Genomic DNA, 18244 nt, shown 5'->3' on the forward strand with positions numbered 1-18244 from the left:
TAATATCATAATAAACGTGGATTACAAAGCGTCCATGTTAGCACCAGTTATAAACAGGGCTACTCCATTGTCCACTATTGATTGGTAATGTCGACCCAGCAGTGCTCAGTGAACAAACTACATGCAAGTGCTATTTCTTTAGTCTAAACGTGACAGCCAGGCTGTTATTGCGAAGCAGCAAAGGCTTTAATTACGAAACAGAAATATATAATAGTCTGCTACACGTGACGGATCTAGCCACAGCCTCTTTCTCAATAATCCTATACTTGCTTTTCAAAGACGGATCAAGATCGATCTTCTCACGTTATCTAACTTGGCACACACTTATTTATAAACCACCTTTTCTTCTCTTCCGCATGTGAAGTCCATTGTACATTCTGTGGTGAAGTGGGTGTGTTTTGGGGGGCGATGCAAATATCCCTCAGTTGGTATAAATAGTTTCTCTGCAAGCATTTCCCTCAGGCCAGTGGATGCATCTGAACTGAGCTGATCTAAAAGACACACATTCAGCACAATGTAAGTAGAAATGATAGTTTATCATTGCATTGACTAGGTTTGTTTGAGTTGTTATGGTGTTAAGTAATTAAAGCAAGATTTTTCTAGAAATAGAAATGTCAAATAACACAGTTTACTGTCTTTTAAAGTATTACAATATTGCAATCTTAGTCAGTTATGTCTGTATAACATATTTGTTATATGATTATGTCACTGACTGTTTGTGTGTACTTCAGGTTTTTCATGTGATGACACACTGTTTTGTGTACTTTAGGTTTTCAAATCAAATGTGTTTGTCACATGCGCTGAATACAACATGTGTAGTAGACTTTACAGTGAAATGCTTACTTCCGAGCCCTTTCCCTACCATGCAGAGTTAAAAAACGAAGAATAATTTGCAAAATACAAAAGGAAATATTAACACAGTAAAATAACAATAACGAGGCTAAATACAAGGAGTACCAGTACCGAGGCATTGTGCAGGGGTAGAATGTTGTTGAGGTAATATGTACAGGTAGGTAGGGGTAAAAGTGACTAGGCAATCAGGATAGATAATGAACAGAGTAGCAGCACCATATGTGAAGAGTGTCAAAGAGTATTACATTGTGTCTATGTTATGGCACTGACTGTTTGTGTGTACTTTAGGTTTTTAATGTGATCGCACTGACTGTTTGTGTGTACTTCAGGTTGTTAATGTGATGACACTGACTGTTTGTGTGTACCTCAGGGTTTATTTTGTAGGGTTGGTTGGCTTGCTTCTCATCTTGACTGCTGAAGCCAGAGTTGGGTAAGGAAGTTTTAACACACATCTGTTATTACTTCTCTCACATCGTAACCACACGTTTCAGAATGAATACTCTGTTTGTGTAGTGAATGAACGGTCTGCGTGCGAAATCGTATGCTGTTGTCCATTTATTGATTTGTTTTCCACCGATCCCTTTAGGAACTCCTCTGAGTCTCGCTTCTGCACCGAGTCAAAGGAATGTCTGCTGTATGATCTGGTGTGCAAGAATGACGATTATGAGGTGAGTCTTGTGCAGCACAAATTAATGGCACATTGGGGCTACAACATAGGAGTTTGTTTCACCACCTTTTTTGTGACAGATTTTTTTATGTTTCGTTGTTGGTCAGGGTGGCAGATACAAAACAATAGCATTTGCATATATCAAATTGACAACATGATGATCATCATTATCACCCCCCCCCCCATTTTGGTTATCGCATTGGGTTTCGGTAATTGGAAACATGTTGTAGATCAAGTTATGCAGGGTTGTAGATCACCCTAATCCCGTTCTCAACATCTGCAACTCAAATACACTCTCCAGCAGAGGACTCGTGAGTGAAGGTTTGTGTCTGTGTTACAGGTGCGCCACTATGACTCGGTGAAATGGGTGTCGACAGACGAGGAATGCTACTTCATGGACAAGGCCACTTACACTGCCTTCCGGAGACTCTTCAAATACATCACCGGATCCAACAAGGCTGGTGTGTGTGTGTGTGTGTGTGTGTGTGTGTGTGTGTGTGTGTGTGTGTGTGTGTGTGTGTGTGTGTGTGTGTGTGTGTGTGTGTGTGTGTGTGTGTGTGTGGAGTGGATGCACATGCATGAGTCTGTTTCCGTGCGCGTGTGTCTACCTGGTAACAAGTGCTTACACACATGTTTTTTCTATAGGCGTCAACATTGACATGACAGCTCCGGTGACTGTCAAAATTGAAGAGAAGAAGAAGATGTGGGCGTCATCTGTCTTCACCATCAGCTTCCTCCTGCCGTCTGACTATCAGATGATTCATCCCCAACCCACTGATGACAAGGTAAAGCCAAATCACAAATAGACCCTACGCCCTATGCACTTGTGAAGATCTGAGAGGATTTGATTGGTTTAAGCAATATGGTGAAACTTCCACTCAGCCTATCAGAGGGCAAAGTGGAGCTATTACCATATTGCTGACACCTGTCAAAACCCTGTATACCTGACACAATGACATCCACATCGTTATCCAGGGGTCTGTAATATTTGTGTGGTTTATTGTGTGTGGTTTTTCAAATACTTAAGCTGAGCTTGCCTGGCTCAATGGCACCAATGGAATAGTCCCAACAGTGCAAACCCCGCCCACCTGGCACTCTAGAAAAACTGAATCTAAGTTGGACATAATATGATTGTCTATCAGATCTGGGTTCAAGAAGTATTTTTCAAATACTTCGATGTAGCTTTTATAGAGTGCCAGGTGGGTGGGGATTGCACTTTTGGGACTATTCCATGGTGCCATTGAGTCAGGCAAGCTCAATCGAGCAAAGCTTAAGTATTTGAAAAAACACAAATACCCTTTGAACCCATGTCAAGTATGTCATGTTTTTTTAAAGACCGTGGTTAAAATGTGGATGTCTTTGTGATTTCCCCGTGCAGGTATATTTTACAGAGACGCCAGACATGAAAGTGTACGTGAGGAGCTACGGTGGATGGATGATGTCTTTGACATCCAGTGTAAACTCTATGCTGCTGAAAAGGCAGCTAGACAACGTCCAGGCCACCTACAACAAAGACTACCACTATGCTGTGGGATATGACAGGTGAGAGCACAGATACAAACCCTTCAATATACTCATATCCAACATCCAACACAATTCCACCAAAATACTTTTTCAACCATCCTTTAATATTTTGTGTGTGTGTGTGTGTCCTACAGCCCAATGAAGATTCTGAATAGGCACAACGAGGTGTGGTACATGGTTGAGGGAGAGCCTGTGTGCCCTACCTCCTCCTAAACATCCTCCTCCATTACTGCTGAGTCTGGCATAACCACTTTGAGGAGGACCAATGGGAGGTGCATGGTAGACTGAGAACATCTGAGAAAATGTGGTTTGGGGGCAACAAAGATATTAACTAAGACATGTGTCTCTGATCTGGTGGCACTATAATCCAAAATCAATATGCCATATACTATAGAGTGTATACAAACTGTATGTCTTAGAGTTTGCTCATACTTAATCAGGGTTCAGTTTGTTAGGGAGGTGACTAGCACCCCCGAGACCCGTGATTCGAACTCTATACATAAAGGTTCTAACGATGTGGGGTGAATGTAGACAGGGATATGTTTGTACTAAATAACTGGTTTCATTTGTCAAAAAGGAAGTTACTTTTCACAAACTACAACATTCAATGTTGGACATGATTTGGATCTTTTTCTCATTAAAATATGAATAATGTCTGTGTTGAGTTGGTTTCCTCTTAAAAATATGCCAAACAAATACAGTATGATACAGTGAATACAGTATGATTATAATGAACATAAAATCTTGGGTAAATGTGTCAGATACCATATTTGTTATATAGTCTGTCCATGAGAGATTACAATGAACATTACAAAGGAAATGTTAAATTTGACATTTGAGTAATTTAGCAGACCTTCCTATCCAGAGCGACTTTGTCACTCTTTTCAAAAACATAGTGAAGTCGTATACAGTGAACACTGTACACCTTTCGCCATTCAGTGCCGCCGCTACGAACGAGGGCATGTTCTAAGAAGGAAGCTCAAATACTCACTTCAGAGTAGCAAGAAAACAGATCACAAGTACACTCTTTGAAAAAAAGAGCTCCAAAAGGGTTCTTTGCAGAGGGATAAGGTTCTACCAAGAACTGCTTGGATCAGAATAACCATTTTTGGAAGACAAGGGTTCTTTGTAAGTCAAAGGGTTTTACCTAGAATCTTAAACATTCTAAGAACTGTTTTTGGAAGAAAGGGTTCTTTGATGATTCTTTGGAAGGCAAGAAGGGTTCTACATAGAACCATATATAATATTTCCCAGCATGAGCTATTGGAGATTATCAGAATTATTTGTTTTACTGTAATATCTGTTTTTGCATATAAATTAATTGGTTGATTAATTTTATGCTACACAAAGATAAAGAACATACAGTTTTCTAAACTAATCCAATTTGTTAGTAATTGGATTTATTGCATACATTACTGAGGTAGTTGTTCCAGTTTAGATGATTGAGGTAGTCTCAGTATTCAATCTTACCTACCCTGGCAGTCATTCTGAATGCAGATTGTGGGTGATTAAGGTTACCCTCAGAACATCCTCAATTTGTCTGGTCATGGACTCTACAAGGTGTCGAAAGCGTTCCACAGGGACGCTGGCCCATGTTGACTCCAATGCTTCCCACAAGTGAGTCTTGTTGGCTGAATGTCCTTTGTCCATTCTTGATACACACGAGAAACAGTTGAGCATGAAAAACCCAGCAGCGTGGCAGTTCTTGACACAAACCAACACATGCAATTGTCTCATGGACAAGGCCACTTACACTGCCTTCCGGAGACTCTTCAAATACATCACCGGTTCCAACAAGGCTGGTGTGTGTGTGTGTGTGTGTGTGTGTGTGTGTGTGTGTGTGTGTGTGTGTGTGTGTGTGTGTGTGTGTGTGTGTGTGTGTGTGTGTGTGTGTGTGTGTGTGTGTGTGTGTGTGTGTGTGTGTCTTCTTTAACCCTTCTCCTCCCCTTCATCTGCAATGATTGAAGTGGATTTAACAAGTGACATCAATAAGAGATCATAGCTTTTACCTGGTCAGTCTGTCATGGAAAGAGCAGGTGATCTTAATGTTTTTTATACTCAGTGTATCAAATCAAATCAAATTGTATTTGTCACACACGCCAAATACAACCTTAACCGTTAAAATGCTTACTTACAAGCCCTTAACCAACAATCTAGTTTTAAGAAAATAGAGTTAAGAAAATATTTACTAAATAAAATGTCAATTGAAAAAGTAACACAATAAAATAACAATAATGAGGCTATATACTGCATAGAAAATGTTGTTTCCCCTTTAACATTTTCTTCTCTATTCTTTTTACTTATTTCCATTTAGTGGGTGTTAACGAGTACTGTTAGTTATATGCGATGGTTAAATAAGCGTAAGAAAGTCTGTACGCTGCCCATATTGATTGTTTTGTTCTATGTTCATTTATTTCTTAAATACACTCCCTGAACATGCTTCCCGACTCCCAGCGTACACCTTACATGACCAAAAAAGAGTTAAACAAATCAAAATATATTTTATATTTGAGATTCTTCAAAGTAGCCACCCTTTGCCTTGATGACAGCTTTGCACACTCTTGGCATTCTCTCAACCAGCTTCATGAGGTAGTCACCTGGAATGCATTTCAATTAACAGGTATGCCTTGTTAAAAGTTCATCTGTGGAATTTCTTTCCTTCTTAATGCGTTTAATCCAATCGGTTGTTTTGTGACAAGGTAGGGGTGGTATACAGAAGATAGCCCTATTTTGTAAAAGACCAAGTCCATATTATGGCAAGAACAGCTCAAATAAGCAAAGAAAAATGACAGTCCATTATTACTTTAACACATGAAGGTCAGTCAATGCAGAACATTTCAAGAACTTTGAAAGTTTCTTCAAGTACTGTCGTAAAAACCAAAAAAGAGGACCGCCACAGGAAATTAAGACCCAGAGTTACCTCTCCTGTAGTAAATTCATTAGACTTAACTGCACCTCAGATTCCAGCCCAAATAAATGCTTCACAGAGTTCAAGTAACAGACACATCTCAACATCAACTGCTCAGATGAGACTGAGTGAATAAGGGCTTCATGGTCAAACTGCTGCAAAGAAACCGCTACTAAAGGACACCAACAACAAGAAGAGACTTGCTTGGGCCAAGAAACATGAGCAATGGACCTTACACCAGTGGAAATCTGTCCTTTGGTCTGATGAGTCCAAATTTGAGATTTTTGGTTCCAACCTTCGTGCCTTTGTGAGACGCAGAGTAGGTGAACAGATGATCTCCGCATGTGTGGTTCCCACCATGAAGCATGGAAGAGGGGGTGTGATGGTGTGGTGATGCTTTGCTGGTGACACTGTCAGTGATTTATTTAGATTTCAAGGCACACTTAACCAGCATGGCTACCAAAGCATTCTGCAGCGAAATGCCATCCAATCTGGTTTGCGCTTAGTGGGACTATAATTTGTTTTTCAACAGGACAATGACTCAAAACACACCTCCAGGCTGTGTAAGGGCTATTTGACCAAGAAAGAGAGTGATGGAGTGCTGCATCAGATGACCTGGCCTCCACAATCACCCGACCTCAACCCAATTGAGATGGTTTGGGATGAGTTAGACCACAGAGTGCTGGAAAAGCAGCCAACAAGTTTTCAGCATATGTGGGAACACCTTCAAGACTTTAGGAAAAGCATTCCAGGTGAAGCTGGTTGAGAGAATGTCAAGAGTGTGCAAAGCTGTAAAGGCAAAGGGTGACTACTTTTTAACACTTTTTTGGTTATTACATGATTCCGTAAGTTTTATTTAATAGTTTTGATGTCTTCACTATAGTAAAAATAAAGAAAAACCCTTGAATGAGTAGGTGTGTCCAAACTTTTGACTGGTACTGTATGTGTCATGGGTGTTTTTTTTTGTATTGTATTACTTTTTTTATAATATTTTTCTTAAAATATATTTGCTGATTAATATTCCAACCAATGATATGTGATTGAAAGTTGCTGTCTTGTTTGCTGTCTTGTTGGGTGTTATGTTTTTGTTGTTATTTGTGTTATGTAATGTCATATTGATTTTAAAAAATGTATACAAAAACTTTATTGACAAGAAAAATGTGTGCAGGTACAGGTTAGACGAGGTAATTTGTACATGTAGATGGGGGTAAAGGGACTGTGCATAGAAAATAAACAGCTAGTAGCAGAAGTGTAAAAACAAAAGGTGGGGGATGGGGTGTCAATGCAAATAGTCTAGGTGGCCATTTGAATAATTGTTCAGCCATTTGAACCTAGACTTGGCACTCCAGTACCACATTGCAGTGTGATAGCAGAGAGAACAGTCTATGACTTGGGTGACTGGAGTCTTTGACATTTTTGGGGCCTTCGTCTGACAGCGCCTAGTATATAGGCCCCGGATGGCAGAAAGCTTGGCCCCAGTAATATACTGAGCCATACGCCTGACAGTCGGATGCCGAGCAGTTGCCATACCTGCCATTGACGCAACAGGTCAGGATGCTCTCGATGGTGCAGCTGTAGAAATTTTATCTGGGGACCCATGCCAAATCTTTTCAGTCTCCTGAGGGGGAAAAGGTGTTGTTGTGCCCTCTTCACAACTGTCATGGTGTTTTTGGACCATGATAGTTTGTTGGTGATGTGGACACAAAGGAACTTGAAACTCTCAACCCAATCCACTACAGCCCCGTCGATGTGAATGGGGGGGTGTTCAGCCCTCATTTTCCTGTAATCCACGATCATCTCCTTTGTCTTGCTCACGTTGAGGGAGAGGTTGTTGTCCTGGCACCACACTGCCAGGTCTCTGACCTCCTCCCTATAGACTGTCTCATCATTGTCGGTGATCAGGCCTACCACCTTTGTGTCGTCAGCAAACTTAATGATGGTGTTGATAGAACCTTTCATAGGTTGATATTTTAACTGTCCTATTTCTATAGAGGAAGAATCTAATTATCCCATGTTGTGATATATTTTAACACTGTAACATGATTTGTTCGTTAGGAAATATTTGAATATTAAAGATTTAATTGTGTCTTAGTTTTGTAGTTTCATTGGTTTTGTTCAACTAGTGTAACATTGTTTTGTTCAACTACTACCAAACAATTTTGAACCACCATCAACCATTTCCTGAACAGAAGCATAACCTAGATAACGTATCTTTTCCAGAACATATAAGGCTTCAATAGAAACATAACCTGGATATGATAGGTCCGCAATCACAGGGGACAAATAGATTGCATCCCAAATGGCACCCAATTCCCTATAAAGTGCACCCTGGTCAAAAGTAGTGCACTATATTGGGAATAGGGTGCAATTTGGGACTCATGCCACATCCGTGAATGTCATAATTCATATCCCGACAGAGGGGAAAGTTAGATAAGCGATCACCCTTGGACTGCAGTCTTATCTCTGACGTCAGTCAGCACATCATTAAGATTACCATGTTGTGCTCCAGCCCAGTGATTGGCATGTTGTTATCTGCACCCACCTGGTAAGTGATCTGGAATGTTGCCTATTGAGAAACAAATAAATCCAGGCTTCTCTTGAAATTGCACCCCTGGAGGTCAGTGCCCCAGGGACTCAAATGCGGGTTTTCACTGTTTGAAGTTAATTTGGGTTGTAATCTTCTTAGTAATGTTCCTCACTATTAACCTACCTGCCTGCCTTCCTACTTGCCTGCCTTCCCACCTACCTGCCTACTGATCTGCCTCCCTGCCTGCTGATCTACTAACCTACCTGTCTGCCTACCAACCTATCTATCTACCTGCATACCCATCTGTCTACACTGTAAAAAAGATCCTGTTATTTTTACAGTACATTACTGGCAGCACACTAGCCAGTAGTCTACTGTAATTTTACAGTAAAATACTGGCAGCACAGATCTTTACTGAAACACAAATGTACAGCATATTAAGTTAACAGCTGACTACAGCAACATGGTGTATTTCTAGATGTTACAGTGCATTACTGGAAGTATAGTGGTTAGTAAACTGTTGCGGATTTACAGTGCATGCAGCTTAGTGTCAACGATGGGCAGTATTTCTGTTACGTGTATTTGATATAGGTATTTCAATAGTGTCAATACCTATTTTGTCATTTGTAATTCACTGGCTTGAAGTACAATTCAACAGTTTAATTAGAATACATGTATTTTGTCATACAAAAAATAAATGTGAAAGTAGCCCGCTTAAATTATTACTTGGAATAAATGGATAGCTGAAGTGTTTCTTGGCCAGAAATGACATGCTAGCTAGTGATAAAGCTATCTTCTCCAGCTAGCTAGCAACTGATCTAATTGTTGTAACTTGCTAGCTGTTTTTTAAATATTTTTTTTATTGTGAATATGTATAAGTAGTCTTCATCATTGTTCAGAGGTGGAACTTAAATGTGCATTTCATCTCTAGGACAGGAAATGACGTTGAAATAGTGGCGGCAACTTCCTCTGGGGGGGGGTCCTTTAATGCACTGACTGTAAATTACAAGAGCGTCTGCTAAATGACGAAAATATAAATGTAAAAATGAACACTTGCAAAGCACATTGCTGGGTGTTATTCTAAGAAGCTCCGCTCTCAAACGGTTTGTGTTTTGATTTACATTTTGGTCATTTAGCAGACACTCTTATTCAGAGCGACTTACAGTCAGTGCATTAAACTAAAGTAGATAAACAAGAACATATCACATTCATAGCAAGTAAAAGATTACATTACCGATAATGTTGATTTTTAAGACTACAAAAACCTATAGGATAAGTAGTGTACAGCTAATACAGTCATCAAGGCAGGGCCCACTAATTTAATTCATACTGACAAATAAGAAATGCCTCATTATCATTGTCAATAGTTGGAGCAGGATGAGCTCTTTGCCTCAGACTGTTAGGCTATTTTGCTGTGATTACTTATTTTATTCATTCTTGTCTCACTTTTGTCTCACATTTTCATTCGGCTCTCCTGTGTCCTGCTCCCAGAGATCAAACATTCATCAAGCATGGGCTGATTCCCTCACCTATGAGGAGAATCATCCTACTGCAGTTCAAACTATCCCTGCTGTCACTATTTAGACATTGAGACCACATACGCATTTGCCTGTTATCTTTTTTTGGTGGGTTTTGTCTTACACAGTCTAGAGAATTTTAGAGTTGAAGAACACCAACTACAGATCCACTGTTTGAGAATCGCGAATACTACATTCAATGTAGAATCAGTTCGGAAGGTGACAAACACCAGTGGTGAGAATTATATTGTCCCCGTCAAGAGCCCAGGCTTTTGCCATAGATGGTAGAGTTCTCGGCTCTGGACCGCACAAGCTTTATATTGCATTCTGCTTAGGCACTTTGCAAGTGTTAAAATCTCAGTGTTAAGGTAAAAAGTGTTGTGAATGTTAAATCTGAGTGTTGATTCCATTGGGATTAACATCAGTGGGATTGAAATTGACACCACATGCGGTGAATAAATGAAATGTTATTTGAATCACAACTGTGTGCTGGTGTTACTCGACTGTGCTGAGTTCATTTCCGTTCATTTGAGTTCATTTCCAAAATGAAAAAGATGTGGGAGGGGCCTCATCCCACAATGCTTTGTTGCTGGTAGATTTTTAAAAAATAGTTTGTTTTAATATGTTTCTGCATACACATTTATTGATGAATTGATCTTATACTATGCAAAGATAAATATATTTTTCTAAACTAATCCAATCTGTAAGGGGATGGATTTATTGAACCCGTTACTGAGATGGTTGTTTCAGTTTAGATGCTTTAGATAGTCCTGTTTTCTGAGTCTGTCACCAAAGCAGTTATTCTGAATGCAGGTTGCAGGTGGTAAAATATTCAAATGGTTTGATATCCACAGCTGAATTCCAGTAGGAATTACTAATCATGTCATAAACCAGTTTATTGTGACTTGCAGGTCTGATGTTGCTCACCGAGTCAAGATTTTCAGAAGACAATGTAAGGTCATACAGGTTTTATGTTTAATCCAAACACATTTACTTTACTTTCTGAATCCATAGGCTCAACACACAGTCTCCTCTTGACCTTAACCAGGAGTTTGATTTGAAACTGTTTTTATAGTTTCATAATGTCAAAATAGTTTTTTATCCTAATTGAATATTTGATATGTATATTATTGTAAATATTGATCACATTATTTGGGTGTGATCTTATATTTTGATACATTGAATGTTAATATTGTGAAACTATGGTATATATTTTTACCTCCTGTTTCAGGAAGTGATGTCACTGAGTTCTGCCCCTATATATATATAAGCACCTCCATCCTCACCTGGGATATGGATGCCTGATGAAGACAGAAGGGTCGAAACGTTGTTAACAATAAAATCACCTGGGAGAATGAGCAGCAGAGTGCACCGTTTTCCTTTTTGACTTCACCATCAATTGTTTTCTCCAAAGTTGTGGCATCTTCCATAAATTGCACCTGTGAATCCGCCATAGAAATAGTTATAATAAGATGAAGCTCGGGTAAAATCGATAACTACTGAAAGATATAGCTGACATGCGTTTCTCTACATTATAGTGATCACGGTCCAACTTTTGCTGCAGTAAAGCAAAGCCAAGTCAGCCCGTGCTCATGGTTCTCACATGGGAATTGAAATGATAGACTACAATGACTTTGCTCGTGATCATGCACGCCGCAAATGACATGTACTGTAACTATAAGTTACTTGAATGTTCTTTTGCGGGTGCATTTGCCTTATCTGGATAGACACTTGTGGTTTCTAGCTAATGTTACACAAGCGTGTAGTGAAGCAAACCTTTAGTGGTCAAAACCATTCATCTTGGGGCGACAAAGGGGAGCGGGTTTGCAAAATGTGATCACATCACACAATTATACCATTTATAAAATGGTCATATATACATATTTTTAAGACTAGTTAAAAAACAAGTGAACATTTATAAATGATCCAATTGTTTATAATCATTTTCTGGAGAAAAAACAAACAAGTGAAGATGCAAAAACGTAAGTTTGTAACCCCTATGTTTATTTGCTCCATGGCTCAGGCGGCTAAGTGGACTCAAGGCTCTTTGGAGGAATAAATATACAGCTGTTTCTGATTAATAAATAATGCCGTGCTGGTGGGTGGAAACGTTCAAATAAAAGCCAGTCCTGAAACGAAACGTACGCTGAAAAAAATGGTATGTCATAACAAATAAAGAGACTGCATTCACACGGCTTCCCACGAAATTGGAGGTTCGGATGTGTCACTTCAAGCCCAAATATGTCATACTTCGTTTAAAACGATGAATTATTGACGTAAATCGTTGTGCAACATCACGGGTAAGCTCTGGCCATCATCTTTCAGCTCGAAAAAGTGGATTTCTACTGCTGTGTGGCTTTTTAAAATAAGGTTGATTAAAAAAATTTAATAAATCACAGTCATGGGAAGTAAAACGTTTTTGGAACCTCTTCTGAGAATGTTGTTGTAGTTGAGGATACATTGGGGTCGTCAAGGTATTTTGTATATTTATAACAGACCAAAAGGACTTGGCAAAACGCTCAACCAGTAAAGGTTTAAGAGTTGTTACCACTCTAATCTGTTCTATGTACACATTAAATTGGTAGGGCACTACTTCCACATATCTGTTCAATTGGTAGGCATTCTCACTAACCGGCGCAAAAAAATATAGCCATTTACAAGGTACGCATCGAAATATGTTAATGACCCAACAATTCTTTGCCGTCCCACAACATTGATAGAAGGCTGCAGTAAATATATAGAAAAATAGGAATACAGTACTTTTACTTGATATAATACAATTAAAGCAATTGCTGTTGAATAAGTAATTATATATTACAGCATACCAATTAAAATGGTGTGTTTTTATATCACTTGCACTTGAAGAGGCCCTAACAAAGGCTTCTAAACTGGCAAGGACTAACGGGCGAAACAGATCAAAAGGACTTGGCTAAACCACTGTCGTGGATGCAAGGTCCGATCCCACTTCTGACACCAGTGTACTGAAACAGCAGGGAGCAGGTCTCGAACCCTCGACCTTCTAGCGCGCCGGACCTCGGGTTATCGACTGTACCGCAAAAGCATGCTCGTGCGGCAGAGGCGATTTCCGCGCTTATAAACCCAGGGTCGTTACACTATGTTAATGAGCCAGAAACAACAATACCATGCACCCACTAGTGTTCAAAAGATTTTTGGCGCTCTAAAAATACCGCATGGTACTGTATTCTGTGGGGTGGTACTTAATTGCACTACATTACTGGCAGTGCAGTAGCCAGTAAATTACTTTCAATTTACAGGAAAATGTTTTTAGATGTTTTAAAACACAGTACTGTCGTCTGTGGCACGTAGCTTAGTGGTTAACGAGTGTTAGGCCAATAACCGAAATGGTTGCTGGTTCTAATCCTGAGCTGACAAGGGGAAAATATCTGTGCCCTTGAGCAAGGCACTTAACCCTAATTGCTACTGTATGTCACTCTGGATAAGAGTGTCTGCTAAAATAAGGTGCACAACATTTATTACTCAGGCCACATTTCCAGCATTGGGGAACATCTAGCGTCCCCCCTGCATGCCATGTCTATTTCTTTGGGCACAAGCACTGTTCAGGACACAAACTGTTGGTGGAGAGAACATTTTGCAGGTTTAAAGCTTATTTCTTAGAATTCTGTCCATTTTGTCATGTGGGACAGAACATTTTGCAGTTTTAAAGCAAATTTTGTTGCAATTCTATACATTTTGCCATGTCTAATGTGTGTTCATATATCTAAGTGACTCAAACCATTACCACAAAATCTATGGACTAAAACGCCTAGCTAAAAAAAAGTTAGCTGGCGTGGGCTCGTTGATCTGGACATTTCTGACAAGTTATAAATAGCTGTCTAAGGTAATGATTGACATGATGAGGGAAACTGATTATGCACTGCACATTTTCGAAATTGTACATTCTACAATTACATCTTTCAAGAGTAAGTTGAAAGCCGGACTGAGTTCCTTAAAAATGTGTAATAATACTATTAGTTTGTTTTGGGGGGAGCCCTACGCCCCAGTTTGCAAACCACTGTGCTAAATGACTAAAATAAAACATTTGCTGAATTACAGTAAATTACTAGTAGCACAGTAGTCAGTAAATTACTGTATATTTACAGGACAAGGTTTTTAGATTTTCAAAATATGTTAAAATAGTACTGTATTATGTGGGTACAGCATTCTCACTAATGGGTGCAACAAATATAGCCTCACAATAATTTAAATAGCCAGAGATTCTTTCCCCGCCCACAACATTTTCCCACAATGCTTCATAATTCACAGTATATACAGCGAAACAGGTAATAATTTACTGTGAAATGTATTATTAATTGCAAATGCTGTAATTTTACAGCAGTGTAGCAGCATGCCATTGAGACCCCATTCTACATTGTTCTTTACAGTGCTGTACTGTAATATAGAATTATGTAGTTAAATGTATTTTTTTGCAGTACATTTACAGCAATCTGTTGGTGTACCTTTCTACCTTCCAACCTACCTGCTTACCCACAGTATCAGTCAAAAGTTTGGACACACCTACTCATTCCAGGGTTTTGCATTATTTTGACTATTTTCTACATTGTAGAATAGTGAAGACATCAAACCTATGGAATCATTTGGTAACCAAAAACAAATAAAAATATATTTGAGATTCTTCAAAGCTCCCTTTGCCTTGATGACATCTTTGCACACTCTTGGCATTCTCTCAACCAACTTCATGAGGTAGTCACCTGGAATGCATTTCAATTAACAGGTGTGCCTTGTTAAAAGTTAATTTGAGGAGTTTATTTCCTTAATGCGTTTGAGCCCATCCGTTGTGTTGTGACAAGGATGTGGTGGTATATATAAGATAGGCTTGACAATCAGCTGGGCTTGACAATCTGGACCCTCTATTTCTGAAACTATCAGCCGCCATTGTCGCAACCCATATTACCAGCCTGTTCAACCTCTCTTTCATATCGTCTGAGATCCCCAAGGATTGGAAAGCTGCCGCAGTCATCCCCCCCTTCAAAGGGGGAGACACCCTGGACCCAAACTGTTACAGACCTATATCCATCCTGCCCTTTAAGGTCTTCGAAAGCCAAGTCAACAAACAGGTCACTGACCATCTCGAATCCCACCGTACCTTCTCCGCTGTGCAATCTGGTTTCCGAGCCGGTCACGGCTGCACCTCAGCCACGCTCATGTACTAAACGATATCATAACCGCCATCGATAAAAGACAGTACTGTGCAGTCGTCTTCATCGACCTGGCCAAGGCTTTCGACTCTGTCAATCACCATATTCTTATCGGCAGACTCAGTAGCCTCGGATTTTCGAATGACTGCCTTGCCTGGTTCACCACCTACTTTGCAGTGTGTCAAATCGGAGGGCATGCTGTCCGGTCCTCTGGCAGTCTCTATGGGGGTGCCACAGGGTTCAATTCTCGGGCCGACTCTTTTCTCTGTATATATCAATGATGTTGCTCTTGCTGCGGGCGATTCCCTGATCCATCTCTACGCAGACGACACCATTCTGTATACTTCCGGCCCGTCCTTGGACACTGTGCTATCTAACCCCCAAACGAGCTTCAATGCCATACAACACTCCTTCCGTGGCCTCCAACTGCTCTTAAACGCTAGTAAAACCAAATGCATGCTTTTCAACCGTTCGCTGCCTGCACCCGCACGCCCGACTAGCATCACCACCCTGGATGGTTCCGACCTAGAATATGTGGACATCTATAAGTACCTAGGTGTCTGGCTAGACTGTAAAGTCTCCTTCCAGACTCATATCAAACATCTCCAATCTAAAATCAAATCTAGAGTCGGCTTTCTATTCCGCAACAAAGCCTCCTTCACTCACGCCGCCAAACTTACCCTAGTAAAACTGACTATCCTACCGATCCTCGACTTCGGCGATGTCATCTACAAAATAGCTTCCAATACTCTACTCAGCAAACTGGATGCAGTTTATCACAGTGCCATCCGTTTTGTTACTAAAGCACCTTATACCACCCACCACTGCGACCTGTATGCTCTAGTCGACTGGCCCTCGCTACATATTCGTCACCAGACCCACTGGCTCCAGGTCATCTACAAGTCCATGCTAGGTAAAGCTCCGGCCTTATCTCAGTTCACTGGTCACGATGGCAACACCCACCTGTAGCACGCACTCCAGCAGGTGTATCTCACTGATCATTCCTAAAGCCAACACCTCATTTGGCCGCCTTTCGTTCTAGTTCTCTGCTGCCTGTGACTGGAACGAATTGCAAAAATCGCTGAAGTTGGAGACTTTTATCTCCCTCAACAACTTCAAACATCTGCTATCTAAGCAGCTAACCGATCGCTGCAGCTGTACATAGTCTATCGGTAAATAGCCCACCCAATTTTACCTACCTCATCCCCATACTGTTTATATTTATGTACTTTTCTGCTCTTTTGCACATCAATATCTCCACCTGTACATGACCATCTGATCATTTATCACTCCAGTGTTAATCTGCAAAATTGTAATTATTCGCCTACCTCTTCATGCCTTTTGCACACAATGTATATAGACTCTCTTTTTTTCTACTGTGTTATTGACTTGTTAATTGTTTACTCCATGTGCAACTCTGTGTTGTCTGTTCACACTGCTATGCTTTATCTTGGCCAGGTCGCAGTTGCAAATGAGAACTTGTTCTCAACTAGCCTACCTGGTTAAATAAAGGTGAAATAAATAAAATTATTTAGAAAATAGCCATATTATCACAAGAAAAAGCTCAAATGAGCAAAGAGAAACAACAGTCCATCATTACTTTAAGACATGAAGGTCAGTCAATACAGACATTTTCAAGAACTTTTAAAGTTTCTTCAATTGCAGTCACAAAAACCACGAAGCACTGTGATGAAACTGGCTCTCATGAGGACCGCTACAGGAAAGGAAGACCCAGAGTTACCTCTGCTGCAGAGGATAAGTTCATTAGAGTTAACTGCACCTCAGATTGCAGCCCAAATAAATGCTTCACAAAGTTCAAGTCACAGACACATCTCAACATCAATGATTCAGAGGAGACTGTGTGAATCAGGCCTTCATGGTCAAATTTCTGCAAATAAACCACTACTAAAGGACACCAATAAGAGACTTACTTGGGCAAAGAAACACAAGCAATGGACATTAGACTGGTGGAAATCTGTCCTTTGGTCTGATGAATCCAAATTTGAGATTTTTTGGTTCCAACCTTTGTCTTTGTGAGACACGGAGTTAGGTGAACAGATGATCTCCGGATGTGTGGTTCCCACCGTGAAGCATGGGGAGGAGGTGTAATGGTGTGGGGGTGCTTTGCTGGTGACACCGTCAGTGATTTTATTTAGAAAGCATGGCTACCACAGCATTATGCATCCCATCTGGTTTGTGCTTATTATTATTGGACCATGCTGGTCATTTATGAACATTTGAACATCTTGGCCATGTTCTGTTATGATCTCCACCCGGCACAGCCAGAAGAGGACTGGCCACCCCACATAGCCTGGTTCCTCTCTAGGTTTCTTCCTAGGTTTTGGCCTTTCTAGGGAGTTTTTACTAGCCACCGTGCTTCTACACCTGCATTGCTTGCTGTTTGGGGTTTTAGGCTGGGTTTCTGTACAGCACTTTGAGATATCAGCTGATGTACGAAGGGCTATATAAATACATTTGATTTGATTTGAATGACCCAACATTGGGCTATTTGACCAAGAAGGAGAGTGATGGAGTGCTGCAACAGATGACCTGGCCTCCACAATCACCTGACCTCAACCCAATTGAGATGGTTTGGGATGAGTTGGACCTCAGAGTGAAGGAAAAGCAGCCAACAAGTGTTCAGCATATGTGGAAACTCCTTCAAGACTTTTGGAAAAGCATTCCAGGTGAAGCTGATTGAGAGAATTCCAAGAGTGTTCAAATCATCAAGGCAAAGGGTGGCTACTTTGAAGAATGTAAAACATAATTGATTACTACATGATTCCAAATGTGTTATTTCATAGTTTTAATGTCTTCACTATTATTCTACAATGTAAAAATAACACAAAAAAATTAAAATAGGTGTGTCCAAACTTTTGACTGGTTCTGTACCTACTTACTTTTCTGTCTACCTCTCTGCCTACATGCCTTCCTACCTACAGCACTTACTTACTGCACAGGAATTCCTCCAAGAAGGTCTTCACTCACCAGGCTGTGATAGGAGTTCCAGTAAGTTAGGACAGGATTTTATTGCACCGCCACAATGGAGTAAAGTCCAAAGTCCACTATGGA

The 18244-nt window shown here is 40.3% G+C and overlaps 1 protein-coding gene across 1 annotated transcript; it reads left to right on the forward strand.

Moving 5' to 3' along the window:
* The first annotated feature begins 367 nt into the window (after positions 1–367).
* On the forward strand, positions 368–3699 carry LOC112258438 (heme-binding protein 2). Its single transcript, XM_024432801.2, has 7 exons — positions 368–516; positions 1223–1282; positions 1439–1520; positions 1860–1980; positions 2165–2304; positions 2898–3061; positions 3178–3699. Coding segments are annotated over exons 1-7 (648 nt in total). The 5' UTR covers positions 368–514; the 3' UTR covers positions 3257–3699.
* Positions 3700–18244: the final 14545 nt, after the last annotated feature.

This window comes from Oncorhynchus tshawytscha, linkage group LG09 (genome assembly GCF_018296145.1).
Source record: "Oncorhynchus tshawytscha isolate Ot180627B linkage group LG09, Otsh_v2.0, whole genome shotgun sequence".
NCBI classification, from domain to species: Eukaryota; Metazoa; Chordata; class Actinopteri; order Salmoniformes; family Salmonidae; genus Oncorhynchus; species Oncorhynchus tshawytscha.

Excerpts from the sequence above, each read along its gene's own strand:
- LOC112258438 (XM_024432801.2), top strand. Across the intron at positions 1,521-1,859 it reads GCAAGAATGACGATTATGAG|GTGCGCCACTATGACTCGGT; the intron begins GTGAGTCTTGTG and ends TCTGTGTTACAG. Across the intron at positions 2,305-2,897 it reads CCCAACCCACTGATGACAAG|GTATATTTTACAGAGACGCC; the intron begins GTAAAGCCAAAT and ends TTCCCCGTGCAG.